This window comes from Pyrenophora tritici-repentis, chromosome 6 (assembly GCF_003171515.1).
Source record: "Pyrenophora tritici-repentis strain M4 chromosome 6, whole genome shotgun sequence".
Taxonomy (NCBI): Eukaryota; Fungi; Ascomycota; class Dothideomycetes; order Pleosporales; family Pleosporaceae; genus Pyrenophora; species Pyrenophora tritici-repentis.
In genome coordinates this window covers 675,353-690,302 of record NC_089395.1, presented here as the reverse complement: position 1 = coordinate 690,302, position 14,950 = coordinate 675,353, and the positions used below count along the sequence as shown (strand labels likewise).

Here is a 14,950-nt window from a genome sequence, read left to right as displayed (position 1 = left end):
GCGACGTTGCTCGGTAACTTCTACCCAACACCCAACACGAAACTCGCTAGGGAAACGGGCTACAGTAGGTCTGGTCAAAGTGAAATGTTGGTAAGGGCTGTCCGACTCGACAGAAAGTAGATGAAGGCGATGCACCGGACCTGTGATCATGGTAGCCGAAAGTCCAGAAAACGTAATCTGTAATCGAAGGTTGAGAGGCTCCGGGGTAAGTCTATGTCTCTGCTGACATGTTCACCCGTGACGGCTGCAGGAGCCCGCCATGCAAGGCTTCGGTATTATGTACTGAAAATTGTAACCGGGGGCGAAGCGATAGGTTGAATGAATGGGCCGACTCTGGTAGTAATGCCGACGACATACTATAGAGTGACATTCTCCGTGCCACATGGCATAGGAAGCGACGAGTATCGAGCACCTTATCCAGCGGGTTTTGGGTGGACTTTTGAGCGTTCGTGTCAGGTATGCGATGGTTATTGTTGTCAACCCACATGCGCTGAGCTGCCGCATGCAGCTGGGTCCGCTGCGGGGGAGGGTCGAGGCTAAGCGGCAAGGCTACCCTGCGGGTCATTCGAGGACAGTTCGTTGGGGTGCTCCCGCATGTCTATTGAGAGGCCTTGGGGTCTTGGCCAGCCAAGTCAGCGGCTGTTTGATGCTGTATACGCAGGCGAACTCCGCAGCAGCATTTCGGTCCATGTATCTCGATGCGTAAACTCGTGATAACAATCCCAGCTACTATCATCCTGCAGGACACGACGCAAGCGCGAGACATTCTAGTTCGCTCAGCTAGCGCATACCTGGTTATCGGATCGAATGATGGCTTTGGCCGAGACCCGTTGCAAAGATAACTTTGAGAAACGTCACTCGAACATTTGCTGATGGGGGCGCGTGCTAGATCTTACGTTGGCGTTGGTCCATGTTGCATTGCAACGTAGTGATAGGAGCTGATATCACAGTCTCCTTGCGCTACATGCTTGCTCGTGCAGCCACCAAGGGCGCGCAAAAAAGAGAAATGGTCTTGCTTCTTGGGGTTTGTTACTGGCGGCTTGCTGCGGTTGCTGGGCCATTCACCGCGTGCATCCTCCAGGGCATATCCGCATGGAAACCAGCGTTCCGGAATCGAAGACCTCGGGGAAGACGATGGTGGTCGGGAGAGAGGCTTCTTGGGAAGCGCCACACGATACCGAAAAGAGGGCGTCAACCGAGGAGGGGCGCATATTCGCCGCCGCTTATCACAGGCTACTCACCAGCCCCAGCACGTTCATCTCCGTGATTCGCCAATGCGCATGATATCGATGCTGGGGAAAGATAAGAACCTGGTAGGGTGGTGCAGAAGCGCAGAAACTTGTCGCCGGCAATGGGTGCAGTTGACACCAGACAGGTGTAGGTTTGCAGCCCGTAAGCGATCCATAGCATGCAACGGTAAACATTCCAGAAAGCGGAGACGGCCGGGAGCCAATGGAGCCCTGTACTACCGCGCTTTAGCCATTTCCAAAGAGGCAGTTGCGAAAGTGCGTCTGAGGCCCGTATGCCTCTTTGGCTGGACCATCGACGGTGCGAATCCCTCCACTTTAGTAGTAGCGCGAGCCACGGTGCGAAAATATAACTCCCGTCCTGGCCGGCTCAGGTAGAGGGTCGACAGTTCCTCCTCGTTCAAACTCTTTCTGGGAATTCTGATCGTGCCTGTCCGTCATCATGGCCGACCTCCGTGACCGACACAACGCTTCGCCTATGCCTGGTGTGGCGCGCAATGACGATCCTGCCCTCGACATCGCTCACGAGCACCAACACTCGCACGTGCACCACAGCGCGCATGCCGTTCACCCCGACAACATCGTCTACACCACTGGAACTACCGCAGAGAGGCCCAGCAAGCTTCTCGACAACCAAGTCCACCATCCTCATCGCCATATTGATGAGAAGCGTGACATTGAAAAGGCTGGTGGCTACGACTCCGAAGTTGAAAAGGCAACCCGCAGCTCTTCCGATCCCGGGGTGGGGGAGACGGAGAAAAAATCAAAATGGTCCACTGGCTCTCTTTACAGGCGGTTTAGACTGCCAGTTCACATCTTTCTCGGAATGCTCTTTACCGGGTAAGGCGCATCTACATGCCCGTAGCTCGAGTAATTCTCACTAACGTCATCAGATGGTGGATTGCCAGTGTAGTCGTACATCGCAAAGACAAGAACTGGGTCATTCCGTTCTTGCTCTGGCTCGCCATCATGATCCGTCTGATCACCTGCCACGTCCCAATAACCCTTGTTACCAGGCCAATGCATTGGGTCTGGGCCAACACTGGAACAAGATTCGCAAACCTCATCCCAGAGAAGTTGCGAATCCCCGCAGGTGCCGCCCTTACCATTTCCGTCATGATTATTGGATCATTCGCCAGTGCCGAGAGTGAAGACAACACACGTGTCAACCGTGCCGTTTCGCTATTCGGTCTAGCAGTCTTCATCTTTGGTTTCTGGGCAACTTCCCGCAACCGGAGCAAGATTATCTGGCACACTGTCATTGTCGGTATGCTGCTCCAGTTCATCGTTGCTCTGTTCGTTCTTCGAACTGGCGTTGGATACGACATCTTCAACTTCGTCTCCGAGCTTGCCCGTCTCCTTCTGGGTTTCGCCGAAGATGGTGTCACTTTCCTCACAGATAAGGATGTGGCCGCAAAGACGTGGTTCTTCATCAGCGTTATTCCGGCCATTATCTTCTTCGTGTCCTTCGTCCAGCTCCTGTACTACTGGGGTATCCTCCAATGGTTCATTGGCAAATTCGCCGTCTTCTTCTTCTGGTCGATGCGCGTATCCGGTGCTGAAGCTGTCGTCGCTTCTGCTTCTCCCTTTATCGGTCAGGGAGAGTCTGCCATGTTGATCAGGCCATTCGTTGCTCATCTCACCATGGCTGAAATGCATCAAGTCATGTGCTCTGGATTTGCTACCATTGCTGGTAGTGTCTTGGTCGCTTATATCGGTATGGGACTCAACCCCCAGGCCTTGATCTCATCTTGTGTCATGAGTATCCCTGCTTCTCTGGCTTTCAGTAAGCTGCGTTACCCGGAAGAGGAGGAGACACTCACTGCCGGTCGTGTTGTCGTTCCCGACGATGATGAGCACAGGGCCTCCAACGCGCTCCACGCCTTTGCCAACGGTGCTTGGCTCGGTCTCAAGATCGCCGGTATGATCATTTCTACGCTTTTGTGCATCATTGCACTTCTCAACTTGGTCGACGCTCTCCTCACCTGGTGGGGCCACTACATCAACCTCGACGGCGAGTATGACTTGACGCTGGAATTGATCCTCGGCTATCTCTTCTACCCGGTCGCCTTCCTCCTCGGTGTATCCCGCGAAGGCAAAGACCTTCTTCTTGTCGGCCGTCTCATCGGAATCAAGGTCATCACCAACGAATTCGTTGCCTTTACCGCACTCGTCGACAAGGATGAAAAGTCACCCTACCACACCCTATCCCCTCGCTCTCGCGTCATCGCCACCTACGCCCTCTGCGGTTTCGGAAACATTGGTTCGCTAGGTACCCAGATTGGTGTGCTCAGCCAAATCAGCCCTGCCCGCAGTGGTGATGTTTCCAAACTCGCTCTTTCGGCCTTGGTCACTGGAGTCTTCTCCACATTGTCGAGTGCGTCAGTTGCAGGTCTCGTTGTTGTAGACCAGGCAAAGTTCAGTTCAGGCTCATAAGATCTGGCTGGCTAAGAAAATTTAGAGAAAGAAAAAACGTATACGCATCGTTGTTTGTTCGGGATTGGCTGTTTGGCTACCCTTAGATATTTCTATTATTTTTATATTCGGTGATACCCACCCCACATTGAGAAATGAATATCCTTACTTCAAAACTTATGGCTGAATGATTGTGCTACGTGACTACTTGTTCTAGAAAATTGTCTAGAATCTCCCACCCTGAGAAATAAGCGTGTGGCTCAAGTAGTCCAGTTATTATCTATACCTGTTGATACGGCTAAGGTATCGGAATCACCTTCGTTGCAACGAGTTGAAATGATTGTGATTGTTCTTGTTTGTTCTATGGAGGTGGAGGGAGGTCGGCAGTAAGGCAGCAGCTAGAGCTCGGACCACACGGCTTAGTCAGCCGTGTAATCCAAGCTCGTGCATGCAGCAACCAGCTGCCTTATCTACCGCAGGTTCGATTCCCAACAATACCCGCTGACGAAAGCCTTTCACGCTCACGGCTAGGAGTTCTCTTCAATCGCAAATTTGCTGCGTCAATATAATTATTTAAGGACTTTTGGGTGTCACACTTTACGAAATTGTACAAACTTTGGTGTTTGAACCCCAGTAAAGTCTAAAAGAGCCATCGTATCCGATAGGGGAAGCCAAGCAAGAACCCGGTATTACCTATGCCCCTCATGCTCATACGATCATGTGACCATCGCTAACCTTCAACACTCGTCTGTGAAACGACCCCATCACTCTCAGCAGCTTTATCTACCGCAAACTCACTTATCCCTACAATAATGTGCAGTCGCCCGTGGCTCAAAGGATCACAAAATGGCATACCCGCGTACGTCTAGATATCTTTCTTGTATCCTGCCCCGCCGCTTTAACACTGAACCTCCTCGGCCCTTCACTGAAGCTTTAATATAACGCCACTATGTAGCCACCCCCCTTTTCCATGCGTGACTGGGGCAAATTCCAGATTTGAGATGCCACGTTCTTTTTTCACTGGATGCTGGCTGTGGCGAGGGCCCGGTTGTAGATGTGGCCGCCGTCGAAGGTGATGGTGCATGAATGTCCACTGACATGGACAGACGATAATGCCGGGCAGCGCGTCGCGTTCGTACGGAATACTAACAAGGACTCGCCAGTTGGCGATGTAGGGCAGATGTCGTGAACGTACTCAGCGAGTACGGGAAGAACTGAGGCGTGAGATTTGGTGATGGGTTGTCAAGTGGATGATTAGAGGGTGGAAACAAAAGAACCCCCCATCTTGTTCACACACGCAGTGCTCAAAGTGGCTCAGTCTTGCGGATCCAGTGATGTGAACATGGATATGAGAGGGCTTGTAGCATAGCGGAAAAGTTTCTCATTACCGTTGCAGCCTTCTTTCAACTCTGGCATCTTGGAAACGGCGCTTTGAAGACGGGAGTTGTTATCATAGGCAGCATCCATAGAATCAAGAGTTCAAGTACCGTTTAGCTATTTGCAGGTAGGATGAAGTTACCTAGATGTGCAACTGTTTGCGCGTGATGTTCGGTTGTATTCAGGGTGGAATTGCGTATTTCAGACCATGTTCTGGCTTAGTGTTGTGGACTGGAGGGTCGGTGGAATCGGCATTGTCAACGGTGAAGTACAAGCCCTTCGATGGGTGGTATAGCTGGTTAGGTCGGATCGATGCGAGATTAAGTGGATTGGCTACGGTAGGAATGGCAAGCATGATTGGGTTTTTCGGGTTTCAAGAGGAGGTTTCTATGTCTCAAAGGTTGACTCTGTATTTGGAAAGGCAGCATGGCAAGCATAGTTGTCATTTAATCACCCCAGAGCACAAGGGAAGCCGAGGTGGAGTTTTTTTGTGTACGCGCGGAGATCTTTCATCGTCTTTGCAGTACCAAGATACACCATCCTCGGCATACTAACTGGAAAATTATCGATTAAATGATGTTTACGAGAGTTCTTTACAGAATTTCCAGAAGAATTCTCGGAAGCATTGAACTTTGCAGTTGCCAATACGATTAATCTGTGGTTAGGAGGTGTCGATTCAGAACTGTATTGCCCCTTACTGACGGCTTTTATCCGTTATGAGAGTGCTTAAAGTAGCTGAATGCTGAGCAGCGGTGAAGACCTGGTCGTTCGAAACCCTGCGGGGTGAGGTGGTTTATGGTTTAATGATTTTATGCAAGAAACGGCAATTGCGGCACCACAGCGGCCCCCGGTCAAACCAAGACCTCGCCCAGTAGAGAGATTTCCATCTTTAGAATTACAGATTTATGCCCTTCAAAGTATCTCAAACGAAGAGTCCAATACGTAGGCTTCTTCATAGCCAACACAGTAGTCTCGCTGCCGCTATCGAGGTATGTTTCTAAGGTTGGTGCGCTGTCAACGTCTGGAGAGCCCAGCACACTAAGACCAAGGGATCATCAAGATGCAGTTTGTGGAAAGTGCATAGAGCTAGTCATGGTCTACCAGGCCTTGATAGATTCGGAGTAAGCATCAATGTGGCTGCTGACAGCCAAGTGGTTCAAGGCGTGGCTTAATGGTAGCGGATTTACCAGGGAGATGCTTGCTGCCCAGGAAGATCGCCGACTTGTCGTTCTATTTACGCTATAAAAATCCCATGCATATTTTTATGCGCCTGTGCCTAAGATGCACGGGACTACAGAGTATCACCTTCGAGCAATTCGATGGCGGTGTGGTAGATAGACTGCACGGTTTGTGTCTACAATACTTGGGTTTCTCTACATAGACTGATAATAGCTGAGATTTTACACAACCTTTTTGATAACTGAATACAAGCGATACAATCAGGATGAGAGGGGACAACGGATGTGAATATCGCCTTGTTGAGCTACCCGGATAATCCGGGGATAGAATGGGCAGACAATCAGACGATGTAGGGGAAAAATTGGCGGGATGTCGGTGCGGGAAGGACGGATGTTTACGCGAGGCTGCCAAAAAAGGTGCTGGTATAGTAGATCGTTGCGGGCTAATTTGTGCCATACAGAATGCCCATGTCGGCAACTGAAACAATCCTGTCCGTACGAATGTACGAGACGGTCTCGATATCACCAAGGCAATTGAAGACAGGAAAGATCGAGTAAGGGTGATCGGGATCGGGTACGAGAAGGACGGATGCTCCCCCGAGATGACCAAAAGGGGGTGGGTAAGCTGTGGGGGTTTATTTATACCATGTGTAGGTCAGAGCGCCCATGTCAGCGAGTGTAAAAGCGCCATCCGTGCGAGTATACTAATAGGTCTGGGCATTACCAAGGCAATGGATGACAGGCCGGGAGTGCCGAGGGGGTCGCCGATCATCGTCAGACGCCGAGACACGAGAGCAGACGACTGGTCCGCGACGAGCCGAACGAGGCGGCGTAAAGACACCAGACGATATTATCGGCGATGACTCATGCAAAGGGACTCCATTGGAAGTAAAAATAAAGGTTACGAGGATTATTCTGGGTATTAATGGGTAGGTGCCACTTAGTGCACCCTCTGGGTGGCATTTGCGGACTGGTATACGAAAACACTACAAGTGGGTAGGTTTCGACAAGACGAAACCTGTGATACTCAGACCATGATCCGTGCTTCTTGCAGAAGGGGTGCCGGTAGGGACGAGACGGAAGTCTTCACTTTGCCAATTCAGTCGAACGAGTTAGTCAATATCCTTGTACTGTAAGGGGAGAGGGCGACAATGTGTACTTTCTCAAGTATTTAAGGCTGCCCATTACCCTTTACCAGAGTATCATCAATCATTCTACTCTACAATCTACTCTCTATCCATCACAAAGCCCTCCCGACCTTGTGATTATTCACCATGAAGTCAGCTATCCTCATTACGACACTGTTCGTGTCTCTCGCCATCGCCGATGTCCAAACTTGGTGCCTAGGAGACCATGAACCCCTGCCGTTTGACTAGACTCCGCAACAATCAATTCAATCCGGTCACTCTCCTAGACCCACTTACCTATCTAGGTAGGGCTTAAACTCCTATAGGTAACTACTAGGCTTAAAGCGGTAATCAATCAATCCAATCTGAACCTTCTAGGACCCACTTAATTGATTGTTGCGGACTGTGCGTTTGACAAGGTCAACTGCAAGGCTGTAGATAATAAAGCTTGTAAGTAGTTAAATGTTCTGTTTTAGCTTTCGATTTTTGGTTTTTGGTTTGCTGGCACGGACAAATGCTAACATTTTCTAGGCCAAACCTCCTTGTGCGCATCAAGTTGTTTTCCCGGATCGACTGCCGTCGCCATAGCCCGAGTGTATGTCTTGCACCACCAAATTTATAGAGGAAGAGGCTTACTTCGTTTACAGGAACGGTGGAAACACTTGTCACTGCTATTGCAAGAACATGGATTGAGCATCGTTAAGGCTTTGGTTCTGATCCTTTTGAAATATCCATATTGTTTCTTTGGCTGTGGTTACCATAAAACTCAGCAGTGAGGTACAAAGCGCCTGAATAGTATCATCTAGTATCGGCATTGCGTGCTGGCCAGCACTGGGGAGTGTTGGAATTGTTTCTAGGGAATCATAGATGATCAGTTGGTTCTTGCATACGCTGTATCTATCTGAGGGAGCAGTTTTATCGAGATTAGATGAATTACACATTACTTGCTATCGTCATCATCATCAGACTCAAACAATCAATCAACTCCCGAATTACACCTATAAGCTCTGACTATGGACTTTTCAAGCTTACGAACACCTGTTCTTATACCGTTGTCTCCATATGACCCCCCACATCCCTACACGATATCCCAACCTGAGCATCCGCTCTGACATTCTCCTTTCTATATCGATCATCAGGAACATGTAGTGTCTTACAAAGATTATTATTGGTACACTAAATTGTTTTATGCTTAATACAGTCGTCAGAAAAGGCATTCTGCAACAGTCCAATATCATCCACGTGATTCTTTCAATTTCTTCGCGCTTCTCACTTCGAAATCACGCAAGATTGGTCGTTCTCTTATATTATTAGCGCTCGGCGCCCCTCTCCGCCGTAATAAAGGCTAAGTGTAAGAGTCATTTGAGCCTTGCCATGTCTTTGTCGTTTACTTTCAATCATCACTCTTCTAATGGTCATCCTTGCGATGAGGCCAAGACATCGACACGCTGCTGAACTTACGGCCGTAGGCGATCTTCGGAAAGTGGAGAATTATGCACGCATATGCGCGGTGGCTCGTGCTCGTGCTTGTGCTCTTACACAATGTATCTAAACTTGGCAAGTCATACCTGAAGGGTAAGAAAGAGTGTGAGTACACGATTTCCCGACCAGTACATCATCACAAGTGATAATTGAAGTGAGTAGCTGGCCCATCATGTGTTCTGCGTATTGGAGACGATGTGGCGCGAACCCCGAAAATTTTGTGAGCTGACCTAACCTGTAATGTTGTTGGCTCCTGCTTCACGCACATACAACTGGGAAAAAACCACTCAATAGATAGCACCATTGGAGCCACCATATTCGCGATTATGATATAAGCTGTATTCGCCCTATCGATCGTTAGCAAAAATCCCATCGTCTCTTGTTCTCGGTCTTGATCTTTTGGTCATCCTTACCTCTGCCTAACATACAATGGACCACTTACCCCTCAAAGTACCCGGACCCATCAAACCCATTGAGCCCGATACCGGTGTCATCTAGCCCAGACTCGTCGCCAATCCCACCAAAAGATAAGAATTCCATGACACCCAATAAGCAGTCACAATCGTTAGCTAAGCGAAGGCGCTAAGATTGCCGCTCGAAGCTTGACCGGAACCGACCCGTTCTCAAGCTTTTCCGCGCTCCAACGTGCTTCCTACGCCCCGCCTATCTAGCCAAGCCCATCCAAGTCAAGATACCTTTCAGCTTGCTGTCGTGGCTTGTCGCATGTGCATGTTTTGCTTTTCAAGAGTGTGCCTATTTGCTCTTGCTAAAAGCCCAGCTGGAACGGTCAGCCAGCAAGCTGTCGAGCCTGGCGATTACCGTATGCCGTGCGCTCGTATGATTGGATACGAATACACTGTGTGTAAGTTTCGTAACTCAGAAATTTGCATCTTATCTATGTAATCTGTTGCGTTATCAGCAGCGTACCAGGGCGCGCGAATCGCTTCCACTCGGGGGTGTGGACCTTTGCTGCTCCAACCCCACGAAAGCCGTTCTCAACCATGCATAATGCACAATGCTGGGATAATAATATTTACTGTCGTCGTCGGTCGTTAATGGCCGAAATGTACGCTAGCCCTATGGCTCGCTGCGGCTGCCTCGTGCGGCCCTTTGGAAAATGGATCGGCGCTGGCTTTATCTTCAAGGTCGCCCTCCGTTTTTTGCTATATCTTGACAAAGGCCTTCTCTTGCGCTTCAGCACAGGGTCAGATCGCCAACTGGACTTTTCATTCTCGAAGAACTTCGAGTTTTGTCCAGTATGAGTACTACTCCGCCGCTCAGCCAAGGCTTCGGCTATGGCATTGTCATTGGTCTTGGTTTTGCCTTCTCGTAAGTTGGGCTTACTTTCCACCAAAATATTTACTTACCAGTCTAGTTTTGGAATGATCTTGACGACATTCGTTCTCAAGAGATACAACTATGAACTTCAAACTTCAGAGATGTTTTCCACGGCTGGACGTACAGTCAAGTCTGGACTTGTCGCCTCAGCAGTAGTTTCGTCGTGGACTTGGGCAGCAACGCTACTCCAATCCAGCGCCGTCGCATATCGATATGGTGTATCTGGACCGTTCTGGTACGCTTCGGGTGCGACTGTACAGATCATCTTGTTTGCTACAATTGCTATTGAGCTGAAGCGAAGAGCTCCTAACGCCCATACCTTTCTTGAGGTTATTCGCGCTAGATACGGTACCGTGACACACATAGTGTTCATGGTATTTGGTCTCTTCACCAATATTCTCGTCACTTCCATGCTGTTGACTGGAGGCTCCGCTGTTGTGACATCGGTACGTGGACAAGAATTACTTCATAGCCGCACACTAACTCGTCAAGCTCACCGGTATGCCCACTGCTGCTGCATGCTTCTTGCTGCCTGTTGGTGTGGTCTTGTACACTATGTTCGGAGGTATCAAAGCGACATTTCTGACGGACTATGGTATGCTCTTATGTCCAAATCGTAGCTCAAAGCCACTGACACGATCTCAGCACACACTGTCGTCATCTTGGTCATTCTTTTGATGTTTGCATTCACCGCATACGCCACTAACGAGCACCTCGGAAGTCCTGGCAAAGTCTTCGATTTATTGGTTCAAGCCGCTGCGGATCACCCGGTTGAAGGAAACGCAGGTGGCTCGTATATGACTATGCGCTCAAAAGAGGGAGCTATCTTCTTCGTGATCAATATTGTAGGCAACTTTGGAACCGTCTTTTGCGACAACGGTTACTATAACAAGGCCATTGCCGCTAGTCCTGTAGACGCCCTACCAGGTTACATCATCGGCGGTCTCTCCTGGTTCGCAATTCCGTGGCTCGCGGCTACGACTATGGGTCTCAGTGCTCTTGCACTGGAGAGTAACCCTGTATTTCCTGGATACCCGAACCGCATGGCCGACGCTGACGTGACTGCTGGGCTCGTGCTGCCTACAGCCGCTGTCGCCTTGATGGGATCAGGAGGGGCTGCTGCTGTTTTGCTCCTAGTTTTCATGGCAGTGACTTCTGCGATGTGTAGGTGCAACCCAATGATGTAGAAATAGGGTCTTTACTAACTCTAAACCAGCTGCAGAACTCATCGCTGTTTCATCCATCTTTACCTATGATTTCTACCAGGTAAGCATCTTCCTCACTTTCATGATTGAAAGGGAACTAACAGTTTTCAGACATACATCAACCCCGCTGCTACTGGAAGACAGCTCATCTACATGTCGCATACCATGGTTGTTGGCTTCGCTGTCGCGATGGCAGCATGGTCAACCGGCTTGTTCTATATCGGCATCTCCATGGGCTACCTGTATCTTCTTATGGGCGTTATAATCTCCTCCGCCGTTCTCCCCGCAACCCTAACGCTCATGTGGTCGAAAATGAACTGGGCTGCTGCTACATTCACACCACCACTCGGCTTCGCATGCTCGTTGATCGCATGGCTTGTTACAGCCCAGAAAGAGAGTGGAGAGCTCACAGTTGCTTCAACAGGCGCCAACAACCCCATGTTGGCAGGAAACGTGGTCGCACTACTCTCGCCACTGATCTTCGTTCCCATGCTGACATACTCGTTTGGACCGCAAAACTATGATTGGGTCAGCATGAAGGCGATCCGAAAAGGCGATGACCACGACCTTGCTCTCGCTGCAAACGTTGATCTAGAGCGCGTTCCAGGCGAACAACGACGCGCCATTGACGCCGAAGAGGAAGAGCAAGCCAAGCTTCTCAAAGCGTCCCGCATTGCTCGCTGGTTGACCCTTTTCATGGCTGTATCGTTCCTCGTGCTCTGGCCCATGCCCATGTACGGCTCATCATACATTTTCAGCAAGAAATTCTTTACCGGATGGGTCGTTATCGGTATTCTCTGGATGTTCTGCTCCTGCTTCGCTGTAGGGCTGTATCCGCTTTGGGAAGGCAGGAAGACCAGTGTACGGACATTCAAGTCGATTTACTGGGACATCACGGGAAAGAAGAAGCCGAATAAGGCTATGGAGGTTACTGAGGGCGAAGGCACGGATACGCCTCCCGAAGCCGTGTCTGAGAAGATGAAGGGGTAGGATCTAGCTTGGGTTTCCGAAACAGCATGTAGAGAATGACTTTTTTGGTGTTAAGTCGATTTGGCGCTTCGTTTGATGCAAGATACCATATTGTGAATGAACAAATTCATCAAGTCCGCACTTACCTTTTTATATCTCGTTTCGTTCCTCACATGTACTGTTACTGGCGTTGCTCGGGTGGCAGGTGCCCCGCTATCCCCCACTAGCGCGTCACGCTTGTAATTCGACGCGTCGAGCGGGTCGATTAGCCCCTTCCTCATGTAGCACTTAGAGACTACTTCAACGCACCACACTTCAACCTTGTGGTTCTGCGAAACACCCGTACACCTTCCACTATTCACCATGGCTCGTAAGATGTCGGCAGAAGAGTACCAAGCACTCGGGCGCGAGTACTATAAGCTCAAGCAGTACGACAAGGCCATAGATACGTTTACGACTGGCATTGAGGCGTGTCCAACCGCTAGTCTTTACGATTACCGCGCTGCTACCTACGAAAAGCTAGATAACTTCAACGCTTCTGTCAAGGATGGTAGAGAGATGATCAGGCTGAACAAGAAAGACGTAAAGGGCTATCTGCGCACAGCAAGCGTGCTAGAGAAGATGAACAAGCCAGAAACCGCACTTGGTATCTACAAGTACGGCATGAAGAACGTTCCTGTCGATGACAAAAATTTCAAGGTATTGCGTCGTCGTGCACATGAATGTGCAATAGTTCGTTGACGTACGATTTCAGCTTCTCCAACAACTCCATGACAAACTTACACGCACTCTATCACCGCCAGCAGCTATGGATCCCTTCACCGTGCTGCCCAGTGAGCTCGCGGAAATGGTCTTTGAGTATCTCACCTTCCGGCAAAAAGTAAACTGCATGCGCGTCAGTAAAGGCTGGCGCGACTACCTCTCCAAGTTGCCGAAGCTGTGGCTACACCTTGACCTCTCTGGCGCCCGGAGGCCTGTTCCACGTGCATTCGTCAACACGATGTTCAAGCGGTCAGAGTACCGCATGTCGCGCATAACGATCCATCGCTTCGAGCATATGGATGTGCTCCACAACCTTGCTATAGCCGCCAAGTATCTCACCGACATGGAGTTGATTTCGCTGCCGCACAAATCCTCTCCGGCGCTCCTTGAGATTGTGCGAGCCGCAAAGAATCTCAAGAGGTGTATCATACACGAGACAATCACACTCAGCCATGTTGAAAGCATACTTGAAGCGCGACCTTTACTCGAGCATGTCCTCTTCAACGCCTCGGATCCCATGGCATCGAGAGATCGAACTGGACAATGGCCCGTAACACTAAACAATCTGCAATCATTCACTATGCACGTCAGCGGCGGGATGTACGACGAGCGCTTTGACTTCACCAGGTTCTTCAGCCGTACACCATCACTACGATCCTTCTCACTTAAAGGCCTCACTAACGGAAACAACCCTCTCAACACCTGGCCAACTGACATATCACTCCTTCCCCCATTAACAAGTCTCTCTATAAAAGACTCGGGAAGAATACGCGTCAACCACCTCCCCCCCACTCTCCAATCTCTCGAAATACACAGCCTAGGCTTCCGCGATAGTCTGGCCGTTAACGAGTTGTTACTATCCAAATTTCCCGAACTCACGCACCTCAGCCTCTCAGGCTACGAAAACGTACCCGCAGACTTCTTGCATCTCCTCCTCGACGGAATCGCCCAATTGGACGATGGCCCAGAAGCTCTGCTGTCTAATAAGCCATTAGTCTCATTGAAGCTTGGCGTAACTGTAGAGGACGGCGACGACATAGACCTTGGAACCACATTGTCATTTTCAAGGCGGGTTCTCACTCCCGCACTGCAACACCTCACTATGCCGGGTATGAAGTGCACCGACGATGATATAGAGGCACTGGTTAGGTGTAAAACGGGGTTGAAGGACATTGATCTCTCCTGTACACAGATTACGGGCGCTGCAATTGTCATGCTGGCTGACAAGGTACCGACGCTCGAAAGCATCAAGGTACATGATTGTAGGAAAATTAGTAGCCGCGAGGCGATTGAGTATGCGGCTCGTCGCGGTGTTCGTGTTGATTACCGTATGAATGAGCACAAGGGTGGACGGAAGATTCGGATGTAGTGGTCTGAAGGAGAGGGGATGGGGAGAGGGTTATCAATATTGATCTAAAGCTAGTGACTGTTAATACTATGTTATTATCGAGTCAAGAATGAGAGCATGTCGTGTCGACTACTTGCTTATATTGTTGCTACATTACCACATCAAAACCCGTCGGTATCAACATTAGCCTCACATCCATTCAGCATCATTAACAACACAAGCACAATCCATCACAACAGCAAGGGAAACAAGACACGTCTACACCAGAGCAAAGAGAAACGTTGATACCATCTACCAACGAGCACACACTATCAGTGTACAGTTCATATTTTCGTCAGCACCAGCCGCCGTTACCCCAAAAAGTGAGACCTAGAGGATCCAAGGCACACACGAAAAAAAAAGTCCCTTGCACCCGCGCAATGCAATGAACCAGATCGAGCCAAAAACGCCGCCACTATCACCCAATTAACCCACCGTTGGAGGAAAACAAAAAGAAAACACC

General features: G+C 49.7%; 4 protein-coding genes across 4 annotated transcripts; all 4 read left to right on the top strand.

Annotated features, from left to right (window-relative positions):
* Positions 1-1,689: 1,689 nt before the first annotated feature.
* On the top strand, positions 1,690-3,683 carry PtrM4_114990 (NupC, Nucleoside permease; the record flags this gene model as incomplete). Its single annotated transcript, XM_001934880.2, has 2 exons — positions 1,690-2,087; positions 2,141-3,683. 2 exons carry the CDS (start codon positions 1,690-1,692, stop codon positions 3,681-3,683), a joined length of 1,941 nt encoding a protein of 646 aa, XP_001934915.1.
* Positions 3,684-7,491: 3,808 nt separating this feature from the next.
* PtrM4_114980 (uncharacterized protein) lies at positions 7,492-7,593 on the top strand (the record flags this gene model as incomplete). Its single annotated transcript, XM_066108150.1, has 1 exon — positions 7,492-7,593. One exon carries the CDS (start codon positions 7,492-7,494, stop codon positions 7,591-7,593), a length of 102 nt encoding a protein of 33 aa, XP_065961335.1.
* Positions 7,594-10,208: 2,615 nt separating this feature from the next.
* Positions 10,209-12,359, top strand: PtrM4_114970 (PutP, Na+-proline symporter; the record flags this gene model as incomplete). The annotated part of the gene is made up of 5 exons (XM_001934879.2): positions 10,209-10,610; positions 10,657-10,759; positions 10,810-11,328; positions 11,381-11,430; positions 11,481-12,359. 5 exons carry the CDS (start codon positions 10,209-10,211, stop codon positions 12,357-12,359), a joined length of 1,953 nt encoding a protein of 650 aa, XP_001934914.2.
* Positions 12,360-12,701: 342 nt separating this feature from the next.
* PtrM4_114960 (F-box-TPR repeat containing protein pof3) lies at positions 12,702-14,526 on the top strand (the record flags this gene model as incomplete). Its single annotated transcript, XM_001934878.2, has 3 exons — positions 12,702-13,037; positions 13,093-14,352; positions 14,524-14,526. 3 exons carry the CDS (start codon positions 12,702-12,704, stop codon positions 14,524-14,526), a joined length of 1,599 nt encoding a protein of 532 aa, XP_001934913.2.
* Between the last annotated feature and the right edge of the window lie 424 nt (positions 14,527-14,950).